This window comes from Eulemur rufifrons, chromosome 5 (genome assembly GCF_041146395.1).
Source record: "Eulemur rufifrons isolate Redbay chromosome 5, OSU_ERuf_1, whole genome shotgun sequence".
Lineage (NCBI taxonomy): Eukaryota > Metazoa > Chordata > Mammalia > Primates > Lemuridae > Eulemur > Eulemur rufifrons.
Window position 1 is genome coordinate 44624628 of NC_090987.1, and position 13677 is coordinate 44638304.

General features: G+C 52.0%; 1 protein-coding gene across 1 annotated transcript in view; it reads left to right on the top strand.

Moving 5' to 3' along the window:
* EMILIN2 (elastin microfibril interfacer 2) overlaps positions 1–13677 on the top strand; it is a 46465-nt gene that overhangs the window by 26032 nt on the left and 6756 nt on the right. The window contains exon 4 of the mRNA XM_069468216.1: positions 720–2603. Coding sequence (XP_069324317.1) covers positions 720–2603 — 1884 coding nt within the window. The remainder of the gene's footprint in view (positions 1–719; positions 2604–13677) is intronic.

Consider the following 13677-nt stretch of genomic DNA (forward strand, 5'->3'; position numbering starts at 1 on the left):
GTGTGGCTGCAGTTCACTAATGTGAGAATGAAGTGTTCATATGATAAAAGTAGATCATGACTATTTATCTTTAAGGTGAAAGGGACCACTGGTTATCTGTTAGGTGCTATGTACTTTTTTTTTTTTTTTTTTTTGGAGACAGTCTTGCTCTATCTAGCTAGAGTGCAGTGGCATCATCATAGCTCACTGCAACCTCAAACTCCTGGGCTCAAGTGATCCTTCTACCTCAGCCTTCCAAGTAGCTGGAACTACAGGTGTGTCACCACACCACTAATTTTTTCTGTTTTTAGTAGAGGTGGGGTCTTGCTCTTGCTCAGGCTGGTCTCGAATTCCTGACCTCAAGCAATCCTCCTGCCTCAGCCTCCCAGAGTGCTAGGATTACAGGCCTGAGCTGTTGTACCTGGTGATGTATATATTCTTTTAACAGCTCTAGAAGAGACTGTACCTCCACTTTATAGATGAGGGGATTATTGCTCACAGACATTAATGAACTTGCTCGAGGGCTAACAGTAAATAGCAGAGCCAGCATGCCAGTAGGGGTCTAGTTAACCCTAAAGCCCATATTGTTTTCCACTACCACAATAATTACCTACAGTTAGATAGATGGCTGGAGGTGAAGGTTCAAGTGTATTCTATAGGTACCCTGTTTGTTGTCTTTGCAGAAACTGGCTAAAGGTAGAGAAAACGTTAAGTCACGTTCAACTTTTTCTTTATTACAGATAATAATGAACCAAGCCAAGTCTCAGAGCCCAGGAAGACTTTGTCCCCAACTGCCGCAGAACCAAGCCAGGTGGTAGATCCAAAACAGGGGCCCCAGGAACTTCAGGAAAAGAAAATCCAGGTGCTCGAGGAGAAGGTTCTCCGACTCACGAGGACAGTTCTTGACCTCCAGTCCTCCCTGGCTGGAGTGAATGAAAACCTCAAACATGCCACTCAGGACGATGCCAGTAAAACTCGGCCACCGTGGCTTGGCAGCCGGCACCCCCAGCCTGATGTTGCCGCCGGTGGAGACACAGAAACGGGCCAGCGTCCTGGCATGAAGGACATCAAGTCCGAACTGGCTGAAGTCAAAGACACTCTGAAGACCAAGAGCGACAAGCTGGAAGAGCTGGACGGGAAAGTGAAGGGTTACGAGGGGCAGCTCAGGCAGCTCCAGGAGGCTGCGCAGGGCCCCACGGTGACCATGACCACCAGCGAACTCTACCAGGCCTACGTGGACAGCAGGATCGACGCCCTGCGGGAGGAGCTCATGGAGGGCATGGACAGGAAGCTGGCCGACCTGAAGAACTCGTGCGAGTACAAGCTGCTCGGCGGCCAGCAGTGTGACGACTATGGCAGCAGCTACCTGGGAGTCATAGAGCTGATCGGGGAGAAGGAGACGAGTCTGCGAAAAGAGATAAACGACCTCCGAGCCCGGATACAGGAGCCTTCAGCACAGCCAAACTGCTGTGACGGCAAGAAGAATGCTGACTTCGGTCAACAGATCAAGACGCTAGACCAGAAAATTGAGAGAGTCGCTGAAGCCACCAGGATGCTGAACGGTCGGCTGGACAACGAGTTTGACCGCCTGGCGGTTCCAGAGCCGGAGGTGGACTTTGACGCCAGATGGAATGAACTAGATGCGAGGATCAACGTGACAGAGAAGAACGCCGAGGAACACTGCTTCTACATTGAGGAAACCCTCCGGGGGACCATTAATGGGGAGGTGGATGACTTGAAGCAACTTGTTGATCAGAAGATACAGTCTCTGGAAGACCGTCTGGGCCCCGTTCTCCTACAGGCGGCCAATGACACGGACGTGGGATTCATCCCCCGCGGGTCGGCCCCGCCAGGCACGTCGGGGTCAGGGAATGAACAGGTCGTGATGGAATTAAACCGCCTGAAGGACAAAGTTCAAGTCGTTGAGGACATCTGCCTGCGGAACTTCCAGGCAGAGCCTCACGGGAGAGAAGGCGCTTGGCCAAACACAGCGCATGACAGCTGGCGCCTCTGGAAATCTCTAAACGACACGATGCATAGGAAGTTTCAAGAAACCGAACGGAGCATCCAGAAACTTCAACGGGACTTTAGTTTTCTTTATTCTCAACTAAAGCACACAGAAAACAATGTGACTCATCTTCGGAATGAAATGAGCAATTGCAAGGCAGGTAAAAATGCTGGAGTGGGGGGGTTCGCGAAGGTGGGTGAGCAAGAAAGGACCGTGGAGACCCCCCCGGCCCTCCAGGACCTGGTGGCTCATTGCTGCGGCCGGCTGGAGGAGAGGTGGCACAGCTTCCAGAGCCAGGTCCTCTCTGAGCTGGACACGTGCAAGGAAAACATGCATGGGGCCCAGAGGGACATCTCCGTGGTGGAGGGCAGGGTGTCCCACATGGAGCAAACCTGCAGCAAACTGGACGCCATCTCAGGAAGTCTTCAGAGGATCAAGGAGGGACTCACCAGGCACGTCAGCAGCCTGTGGACCTGTGTCCGGCAGATGAACGGGACGCTCAGGGCGCACTCCAGAGACATTTCTGGCCTGAAGAATTCAGTCCAGCAGTTCTATAGCCACGTTTTCCAGATTTCTACTGATTTGCAAGATCTGGTCAAATTTCAACCATCAGCAAGTAAGTTGAAACTCACAATTCCATTTCTTGTATTTATTTGCAGCACGTGACAGTATTACACTAGATTTTAGACAGTTTGTGGAATTAACTAAATTCCATCCGTGCTACCCAAAGTGTGGTCCATAGATGGGTGCCGGTTTGTGACTCGTTGGGTGCTGGGTAGCAATGAGATAAATACTAACACCGAGAGTACGTATCTAGGAACTTTTTAAATAATTTGACATCACCGTGGCATTCAAGCATGTGATCTGTGTATTTTAAAAAAGTACTAGTCCACAACAAATTGGAAATAAAAAAGGAATATTAGTTCTCTTTACTGCAGGTGGCAGAATGTGATCTGTACGATCACGTTGGTGAGCTTATTAGCATTGCGGTCAGATTGTTGGCATAACACCGTGGGGCGCTGGTGGGTGTTGCTGTCCCGTCTTCTCCCTGGGGGAGTCTCCTAATCTGTTCACCTCTCTACAAGCATCGCTTTCTGTTTATGTCATTATAATCTTTGTTGTTACCATCTTTGGGCCACCTCCTGTTCCCTCAAATCCAGGGCTCAGGGGATGGTGGACAGGTGGTGTCATATTCATTGGCAGAGACCAAGATTGTGGATGAAAGTAGGAACTTCTGAAGCCCTGCAGTGCCTGGATCCCGGAGGCTCATCAGTGTGCTGAGAGCAAGGCTTTTGCTACGTCTCAGACTCTCGGCAAATGTTTGTTGAGTGAATGAATGGTCCCTTTATAGTCTTGAGTAATATATGCAATAGAGTTAATTTTTTTTGTTCCTTCAGAGCTAACCACATAGTCCCTGAAGGACAGAGCTTCTCTTGCACCTGGGTTCTTTCTTTGAGGTGGCCTCAGTAGCGAGCAGCCTTCTCTGCTGGGAGACGGGGTGAAAGGAAGAGGGAGCTCACGTGTACTGAGTACTTTCTATTCGGCCCTGGGAGAGTCCCTTCAGGGACGCAGCCGATTAGCCCCACCACAGCCTCACACAGAAGGTGTGCTGTTCTCCAGAGGGAAAGTGTGTCCGAAGTCACACAGTGTTACGTGGTGGAGGCAGGATTAGAACCCAGGCTGGGCTGCATCCAAGAACCGTTGTCTTCAGTGCAGCCCACGACTCCTTCCTGTCTCCCAGAGCTGAGCGCAGACTTACCTGGTCCACAGGCGCTTGCGGAGGGCCAGCCTTGTGCCCAGAAGGAGCCTGTTTCCTGACCTCCCCTGTCCTTGCTGTCTTTCCTCCTGTCCTCCCTGTCTGGACTTTCAGCTCCGGGCGACGCACTGAGCTGAGACTTCACAGCCTCCGTGAGCCTGTGGGATGTTATGATTGGGTCCCAGCTGAGACATGAAGCCCAAGGGGGGAAGGTTACAACATGGCAGGCAGATGAGTCCTAGCCTGGCCGAGGAGAGCCTGGGCCTGTCCCGGCACCTCAGGGGCTGTGGGGAGGGTCCCCAGAGCCTGGTGCTTATCTCGCAGATAAGGAGCCACCAGGCTGAACAGGACCAGCTCAGCCTGCTGCGCGCTATTTATAACCTGCCCCTTCCCCCCAGGCCCACTCCGCTCCTGTATCTCTGGAATGTCGAGTAAAGGTCACAAGCCTCTGTGTGTGTTCATAGAAGGATTTGTCCCTTGTGGCGACAGTGCTGTCTGGGCTGTGCTTTGTAATAACAGATTGAACCAGATATTTCCAGTTGATTTGCAACTGTGTGGCAGCGTGGGAAGCCGTGTGCGCGCTCTCCCGTTTGTTGCGGTAGGAGCTGGAGGCGAATGCCTTCAAAGAGAATGTGGCTTCCAGAACATTATCCTTTTGGACTGAACGCATGTTGTGACTGTAGACAGCATAGACTTTCGAGAATTTCACTGACTGAAAAGATCCAGAAATAAACAAGAGGTCCTGACGCATCCTTGTGTGGCACCCAGGTCTGGGAGACGGAACCTGAGTGTCAGAGGTCCCTGGGTGAACCTGGAGCTAAGATCACAATGAAAGTCACACGTCCATCAGTTGAGTCAACAGAACCCTTATTGAGCACCTACTGTGTGCCAGGCTGTGTGAGGGGAATGGAGAAGAGTATGCCTGACCCTAACTCTCAGACCATTTTCAGTCACAGTGGGAAAGAGACACACAGGTCTGCAGGGAGAATGAACGAGATTGTTTGTGAAAGCCCAGTGAGGGGCGGAGGGTTTATACTTCCAGTTCATAAGACCTTATCGAGCCTCTGTTATGTGGTAGGCGATGGCTGTGTGTGGGGTATGCGGATGAAATGACAGTCTGGTGGGGAAACAGCAGACAGAGGTGGCCACGGGAATGGGGCTCACATGAGCCGCACTGGGCACGAGGACAAGCACCCAGGCCACTGAGGAAGTCAGGGGGGGCTTCTCAGGGGGGAGAGCCCTGCCCCGAGCCCTCAAGGTTGAGCAGGTGTTTACTGAGCAGTGTTCAGAGGCTGGCAGGGTGAGGAGTGAGGGGAGATGATGGGAGAAACTTCTGGAAGGAGGTGTTACTGGATCTGAGGGATGCGTAGGATTCAGAAAGCAGGAGGAGAGGGCATTGCTGGTGAGGACTTGGTGTGAAGGGATCAGTTGTTTACTACTGTGTAACAATTTACCCCTAATCTTGGTGGCTTTAAAACAACAAAGATGTATTATTTTCCATTATTCTGTGGGTCAGGAATTCAGGTAGGGCTTGGCTTAGCGATTCTTCTGCTCTGTGTGGTGTCAGAGTCTCCCAAACTGAGTCTCCCACTCAGTTTGCAGTTGGCTGGAAGGTCCAGGAAGACTCAGTCAAATGTCTACGTCTCGGTGCTCCTCCATGTGGCCTCTCTCGCCACGTGGCTACTTGGGCTTCCTCATAGCATGGTGGTCTCCAGTAGTTGGACTTAGGGCGACTGGCTCGTGAAGGGAAGCAGAAGCTGCTGGGCCTCCTACAGGCTAGGCCCAGGGCTGGAGTGGCATCACTTCTGCCGCGTTCTACCGGTCAGAGCAGGTCGGCTCTTGAAGGGTGTTGTGGCTTGTATGTGTGGGCAAGGTGGTCTTCATATCTTCTAGGTTCATAAGTGAGGATGTGTGGCAGGTTTGACCACTAAGCACATTGCTGGGTCAGGGATACACGCTCTGGTGCTTCTGCTCGGTGCATTGCCCATTCACAGATCCTGTTCTGCTCTTTGGAAGCATCACTCAGGGGGCTGGAAGAAGGGGCTTCAGCTGACGCTCAGATAGATCCAAGTCCTTCCATCAGGACAGGTATTCTTCCCTGGGGTTTAAAGGAATGTTTGATTATTATTTTTTTGGACAAAAGGTCCATGGATTTCATCTAGGACTCGGAGGGGTGCCTAACTTCCAAAAGATGCAGAACCACTGTATCATGCTATTACTTTCTCACCTTCAGCTCGGTGAAGTGGGTGTGATGCCCCTCTCCTGACTAACACGAGCCAGCCCATGCATTCGTACATTCCTTCATTCAACAGGTATTTACTAAGACATGGCTTAGTGCTGGGGTTGCAGCCCTCGCAGATCTTACACCCCACGGGGGAAGGCAGACAGTGGCCAGCCATACAGTGAGGACCTGATTTCAGTTAGCTGTCAGTGCCATGAGCAAACATAAAACAGCAAGGCGACAGAGAATGGGGGGCAGGGGTCTATTTTAGGTGAAGGGTCAGGGAAGGCTGCTGTGGAGATGCCATTTGCACAGAGATGTGAATAAGGTGAGGCTCTGCAGAGATCCATGTAATAAAATGGTCCTGGCAGAGGGAACGGCATGTTCAAAGGTCCTGAGGCAGGAGTGAGGTTGCCCTTTTGAAAAACTCAGAATTTCAGTTTGGCCAAGTGTATGAGCAAGGCAGGAGGATATACACAATGAAGTCAAAGACAGGCTAGAACCAGATCAGGCAGGGCTTTAGAGGCTATGATAAGGGATTTGGATTTTAAGTACCATGAGAAAGTATTGAAGGATTTTGGGCCAGGAAGTGATTATTTCCCAGGTTTGAAAAGCCAGCTCGTCTGCGCTAGCTCTGTGACTTTGGGAAAGTTATCTTGGTACCTAATGCCTCCATTTTTTCATCTATAAATTGGAAGTAGTAAGAATGGGCCGGTGCAGTGGCTCAGGCCTCTAATCCTGTCACTTTGGGAGGCTGGGCAGGAGGATCACTTGAGGTCAGAAGTTCGAGACCAGCCTAAGCAAAGAGCGAGGCCCTGTCTCTACTAAAAATAGAAAAATTAGCCGGGCATGGTGGTTGCGAGCCTGTAGTCCCAGCTACTGGGAAGGCTGAGGCAGGAGTGTCATCTGAGCCCAGGAATGTGAGGTTGCTGTGAGCTATGATGATGCCACACTGTACTCTAGCCTGGGCGACAGAGCAAGACTCTGTCTAAAAAAAAAAAAAAAAAAAAAGGAATAATGATACCTACCTCAAGAAGTTGGTTATGAGCCTTAACACTCATAAGTATAGTGCCTGGCAGTTGATAATCACTCAATAAATATTACCTATTATTTTAACTCTGTCCCCTACAATGGGTGTTTAATCTGCTCCTGGCTGAGCTTTTCTCCCTCTCTCTTGCTACAAACCTGTAGCCTCAGAGGAGTGACAGCCTGTAAATCCAGCCCCAGCAGGGAGAGAGGGGTGGGGACGCTGTAGATGGCCACAGGGTGTTTTCCCTCTTTCCTTTTCTTTTTCTTCTTTTCTAAATTAGGGATCAGGTACTGAGTGTAAAAAGCCTAGGAATCTCTCCTCCTGGCATTCACAAATTCATGAACAAATACTTTTGTTGCCCAGAGCTCATCACTTATGAACAAATTAGGTTCCAAGTGAAAAGGAGGTTCCTACGCCCTTTGCTCTCCGTGCAGTGAGGCCACAGGACCCAGCCTGCCCTCGATCCGTCCTTCATCTCAGCGGCACCCTCTTCCGTTCCTTTTCCCCCAGTTGCCCGCATTTACCCACTCACACTTCAGTGTGTGGCTGTAGGTGGACGCTCACTGATATCCCCACAAGCAGGGGTGTGTCCTGGCCTCCAGGGTCCGGCCCCCCAGGCGTGGGCGACCAGTGGAGGGTGTCTTCCTGCCTGGGACCCGGGACCGCCCTGGGCTGCGACCCAAGCGGCGGCGTTGGCATGCAGAGGCTGAGCCTTGGCCGGGCCCGAGTCCTACTGTTCCTCTTCCCGCTGGGCCAGGAGGCGGGTGCTGGTGGCGAGAGGGCAGCGTGGGCAGAGGGAGGTGGCTGTGCCCAGGCGAGTCTCTCTCCCCACATCGTGCGTCCAAGAGGGGACGCCTGCGTGGATGCCGCAGCCGGGTCTCAGCACACTCCAGGGACAGCAGCATCCCCTCCCTTTCCGCTCTCCTGCCCCTTTCTGCTCATGTCTCCGGTCATTTTTCATCACGACATTTTATTTACGGTGTTACAGATCTTAGTAAGAATCCTATTGTTATCAAATTGCTTAAGTTAAGCTGTAAGAATAAAAGAGCGTGGACTATTCAAAGGAACAAACACTTAACCAGAAAGCCTGGCCAAGTGACACCAGCATTCTGACTGCTGTGGCCCTCGTCTTGCAATCAGCTGAGTTTGGGGCCAGGTTAGGCCCAAGATAGCGTGGTGTCCTAGAGTTTTAGAAATATGCAAAGGCTAAATAAACGGCAAATGTTCAGGCCATGCTGAGCTCCTGGCAACCACACCCTCTAACCCCGTGGGCATCTGGTTTCCGCCCGCTCTGTGGTGGGCCTGAGTAGCAGCCGCTGCTTGTCTCCACCATAACCTCGAACTTGGAACTGCAGCGTTCTGAGAAGTGAACTTTCCCGTAGCTACACGCATAAAACCCGCTGGGACCTTTACCAAAAACTGAGAACTCCCGGGCTCACTCGGGAGATTCCCACTCAGCAGGGATGAAGGGAGGCCCAGGAATTTGGAATTAAATTTGGAATTAAAACAAAAAAAAGCCCCAGGTCTGGTCCCAGAAGTGGAAGGAAGGCTACCCCAGAGGTAGCAGGACGCGCCACCCAGGGCAAGCTGTGCCCAGGAAGAAAGGGGACCGGGGGGAGGAGACAGAATAAACCGGTGACTTTGACACTGCACCAACAAAAGGCCGTGTAGAGTGGCCCCACGTGCAGACCCTGTTCTGTGCTGGTTTTCGGTCTCTCTCCTTATGGCTTAGTACCGTCGCTTTATACTAAGAGTAAGTCTCAAAATCGGGTAACGTGGATCCTCCTTGCCATTTCCATATACATTTTAGAATCAGCTTATGAATTTTCTACCAAAAAAAAAATTCCAAGGGATGCTGAAGTTCAGCCAGGTGAGTCCCCCTGTCTGTGGGGTTCAGCGACAGCAAATCCTTTCCAGTTGAAAGGTATTGCCACAGATTTTAACACAGGGACTACAGCTGCCTTTGTATTTCAATGTTCTGTTGTTTGTGCTTTGGAGAAATTTCGACCCATTTTCCCTGTTTAGCCCTATTCCATGGGGTGTCACCCTTGTTATGTCTGGACTGCTGTTATCCCGGCGTCAATGTGGTCCCTTCTGTGACGCGGCCAATATGGTGCTCCCTCTCACAAGCTCTTCCTTCCAACCGAAGGCAAAACCCGCGCTTAGCCGGCCATTTAGACTGTTCAGGGCATGTACATTTCCCTCCCTATGCTGTCAAGAGAACAACCCAGATTTTCTGTCGATCATCTCAGCCCTGACGCTCCTCCTGCGTGCCCACCTGTCAGCCACGCGGACCGGTGGCCTCCTGTCCTGCAGGGAAGGTCAGCGTCTGTGTCCTCACAGACACCCTCTGTCTAAGCTCACCGCGTACCCCGTCCCCAGTAGGCACCGGAGCCACGGTTTCTCCGACTCTCCTGATGAGTCGAGCCTTTCTCCTGCGTCCGTCCGTGCTGGCGCCGGGCTGCTTCCCGGGAAGTGGAGCTCTGCCGCTCAGCAGGGCAGCCCCCCGTGGAAGCACCTCCCCTTCATCCACTGAGTGTGCCACGGGTCAGTATGTTGATGCATTTTTTTTAATCCGAAATCTTGATCAGCATCTTTAAAATACTTCCCTAGTTGCAGTGTTTGGGCAGCAGGTGTACCCTTTGGATGCCAGGGAGACGAGGTTTTGCCTCGCCCAGACTGCGGATGGGCTGCATCGTGTTTTACAGTCCAGGGGACACAGCCACATCCATCGCCTCCTGCCCAGGTGACAGGCGGGCACTGCAGAGGGAGCCCGTTACGCCGACAAGGACGTTGCAGTGGCTTTCTCACGGCCAGGCCTCAAACTCAGCCCCTGACAGCTCGTGCCAGGCTTCCCCCACAGCCTCTGGTCCTGTGACCAGACCCCACCTGGCCGCCAGGTACAGGGCCAGCCCCTCGGGGCTCCCGTGGGAGGACAGCAGGCGTCCCTGGTCACGGGCAGCCCTGACTCCCGTAACTGGACCGACGGTGTTAACTCAGCTGTAAGACACAGGTTTTAGCAGATCAGCCTCATGGATTATTGGGGATTTTCTGAGAAAAGCCTTTGTTTTAGTAAAACTGAAATTGGCTCTTGAAAAGAGCTTTCGAGGAGAGAGAGTGGCCTTTAACACCTGGGCGTCAGGGTCACGCACGGTGAGGCCAGGACCCTGCCTGCCCTGCTCATGATGGCACAAGGCCCCCCGATGGCGGGCGGGCCGGGGGCCTGTGGCTGGTCTGTCCTTACCGTCCCCCGGGAGTTCAGACATACGGGGAGCAGGCCTTGGCTCGCTCGGAGAATTCATTTCAAATGGCCGTTCCCTGAATTGGAAACACATGCTCGGTTCAGAAAGCCGTCAACTGCCGGAGCCTTGTCTGTCCAGACTGAGCAGGGTGGCGTCCAGCCATTGTCAGGACTTGGGAGTAAACGTGAGCATCTGGAACCCCGCGACGCTGAGGGCTGAGCCGGGGGCTGGGGCTGGGGCTGGGGCTGGGGCTGGGGCTGGGGCTGGGGCTGGGGCTGGGGCTGGGGGCAGTGGTCCAAAGCAAACCCAGCTTCTTCTCTGTGGTCCTTGCTGTGATGTGGCGGGCTGTTCCGGAGCGTCCAGCCCTCCACGGCACATGCACGACTGCCCAGGACAGTCGCTGAGGATGTTTGGCCCAAGCAGTACCTTAGTTAGTTCATTCTTTCTTCCCTGCCTTTCACTTGGTGTGTCAAGTCTGGGTGTTGAGGGAGTGATGGATATAAAAAGGAGAACTGTCATTGTTCTGGGTGTACCAGAACTGCCCCAGTAGGATTTTTGGCACCATTAGGGTGCCCAGTTTAATGGCTGGTGGGAATCGGGGCCGTGGCCCGCGGTGCCTGTCATACATGCAGACTTCTTCCCTTCACCCAGCACATTGCTCAGAGCGTCCAGCCAGGCCCTGTGCCAAGGCCTGTGGGATTCCTGGAAGATAATTCAGATGCTGTCCTCGAGCACTCGTCATCTGGCCAGAGAGGAAAGACATGAGCTGTTGAAAGAGCCCCTGGAGGCCCACGCTGGTTCCTGACCCAGGAACCAGGGCAGATCTGAGATGGCTTCATGGGGGAGGTGGTATTTGAACCCCGGCTTCGGGGCTGGGTGCCGTTTCTCCCAGCGAGGGTGCCAGAAGAGGCCGTCTGGAGGGGTCGTGCACAGTGACAGCAAAGCACACAGCCAGGGCAGTCAGATGAGGGCTGGGCACCGGCACAGATGCTGACAGCGGCGGGAGGAGGTGGGGACGCGGAGTGTCAGAGGAGATTCCATCTGATTTTGTGAGCAGTGGAGAACAATGGAAGATTTTTGGGCAGGAAATAATATGATTAGAATGCCTTCTAAAGAGCATTCTGGAAAAGGTGTGGATGAAGGATTCAAGGGCTATTTCAAAATTAGAATCAGCTGGCCTGAGCCACAACTATGCGAGAGAGAGGGAGGGGGAGATACAGGAGAGGGAAGAGTAACTACGCCTGGATGGGGCGACTGGAGGAATGACGGCGGATTTATTTCAGAGCAAGAGGGCTGGTCTGAAGGGTTCGGTGGGGACAGGGAGGAAAATAAGGACCCGTTTGAGGGGCCTGTACTTTGCTATGTTAGAGGTACTTTGCCAATTGTAATTCATTGACGGCTGTTAAGACTGAGGAAAAGTATTTCTTTTTTCCAGGTTTTGCATGGAGACACATGCACTGGGGTAAAAGGCAGGAGCCCGCGTGGAGGAAGGACAGGGGGCTGGGAGGACGGGAGTGACGCTGGGTTGGAGCAGGTCCAAGGAGAGCCGGCGGTCAGGGCGAGGGCCCGGGCAGGAAGAAAGATGGGGACAGACTCACATGTGCTGGGATTGGAGGGGAAGAGTAGAAACGGGCCCTCAGTGAGTGTCTTCTATAATTAAATTTTATAAAAATAAGCAAAACAGCACTGAGAAGCTTATACGGAAGACCGGCTCCACCGCTCCCTCCCCGACCCTTCTCACGCCACAGAGGCAGCCTCGGGCAGCTCTTCCAGCTGCTTCTCTTCCTCGTTGCTCACCTCTGTGTTTCTAAATTGATCCATCAGCCTTAGACATTGTCTGTTAGCTCCCCTCCTCCCAGTCCCCAACACAGGTATCCTACAACACGTCAACATTCAACCCTGATGTAGTCTGAGCTAAAGAGCTTTCTGTGGTTATGTTGCTTTTCTTCTTTTCTCTGAATCAGTAGTAGTGTCACGTTATTATTTGCTTAGATTTTACGTATCTATTTTGGAGTCTTCCTGCCTTCCAACACCCTCTCAATACAATTTTTTACACCATAAAAAATACCGGATCATTTGTCTAGTCCATTTTTTAAAAAAAATGGGCAACCTCCCTCCTGGAATTCTTGTTCTTCCTGATCCAATCTGGGCTGGTTATTCCCTGGACTTGCTTTGAGATTTTCAATCTGAGCCTGCCTTCCCTGCTGTGCTGGAAATGTCTTTATCCTCTGCCCCGTGTGCGGCGCTTTTCTTTATGGCTCCTTTTCAGTTTATTGCCTTGTGTCAGTGGAGCACATTTTCCAATAGCTTCTTAGAAAAGGTGCTTGAGAGATAGTGCTTTTTATATTTTTAAAATATTGCTTGTCTTAGAAAAACTTTATCCTACTCTCATAATTGATAGATATTTTGGCTGGGTATAGAATTCAAGGTTAACAATTATATTCCCTCAAAATTTATAGACATCGTTCCTCTTGTGTTAGTTTCCGATAGTGTTGAGAAGCCTGCTGATGCCTTTTTATATTTTTTCCCTCAAAAGCTTTGTAATATCTTGTCTTTATTCTCAATGTTCCGAGTATACCTTGGTGTATATGTTTTATTCAATAACTGTGCTAGGATCTTTCATTTTTTTCTGTTCTGGGAATTGATTTTTTGATAATTCTCTCCTTACCACCGCATCACCCCTTTACCCTAGTTTTTAAAAATCCGTTTTTCTGGGAAGGCTGTTTGAGAAATAACTTCTGTTGAAGGGGTCCAGAGCCCTGGCTCTGTGGGTGTGGGGGAAGCCTGTGTTTGAGCTGCTGTATTTACCTTAGGTTTAAAACAAAACTGGACGGCTGGTCAAGGTGCAGTCGCTGATTGTGTCGGGTGGCAAGTGTTCCGCTTTGGAACCTCGGGCATTGCGAGCACCAGACTGAGGAGGTGGGTGGCGTCTTGCTTTGGCAGTGGTTTCTCAACCAGTCCTGGCTATTTTTAGATGTCCTGTGGGAAATTAGGAAGGGCTTTCTGGAAGGCTGGTTCCAGGAACTGATTCAAAGGAGGAAAGGGAGGCAGCTCCCAGCTGCATGGAGGTGGCCATCCCAAGCGGCCAGGGAAAGTGAACCAGGAGGTTCCTCCACTGGAAACGCCCTCGGCTGGTGACCCGGAGGCTGCGGCCCAAGGAAAGGGCATGGCTGCTCCTCCGGGCCTGTGTCCGCTGCAGAGGCAGCCTGAGCTCCCCAACACTGCCCGGGCCAGCCGTGGGGTCTCAGCAGCGGCCCCCAGCAGCCAGCTGGAAAGGCTGCCAGTGGTGGCCCTGAGACTAGCATGTTACAGAGACTGTAAGGTGGCATCAGGTCCCTTTCAGTAATTTATGACGCATCTGTGGTGTCCACATGCAGTGAAATCAGGACATTTTGGGTGCTGGAGCCAAGAATGATGCCCTTTTGGAGCACAGCCATCCAT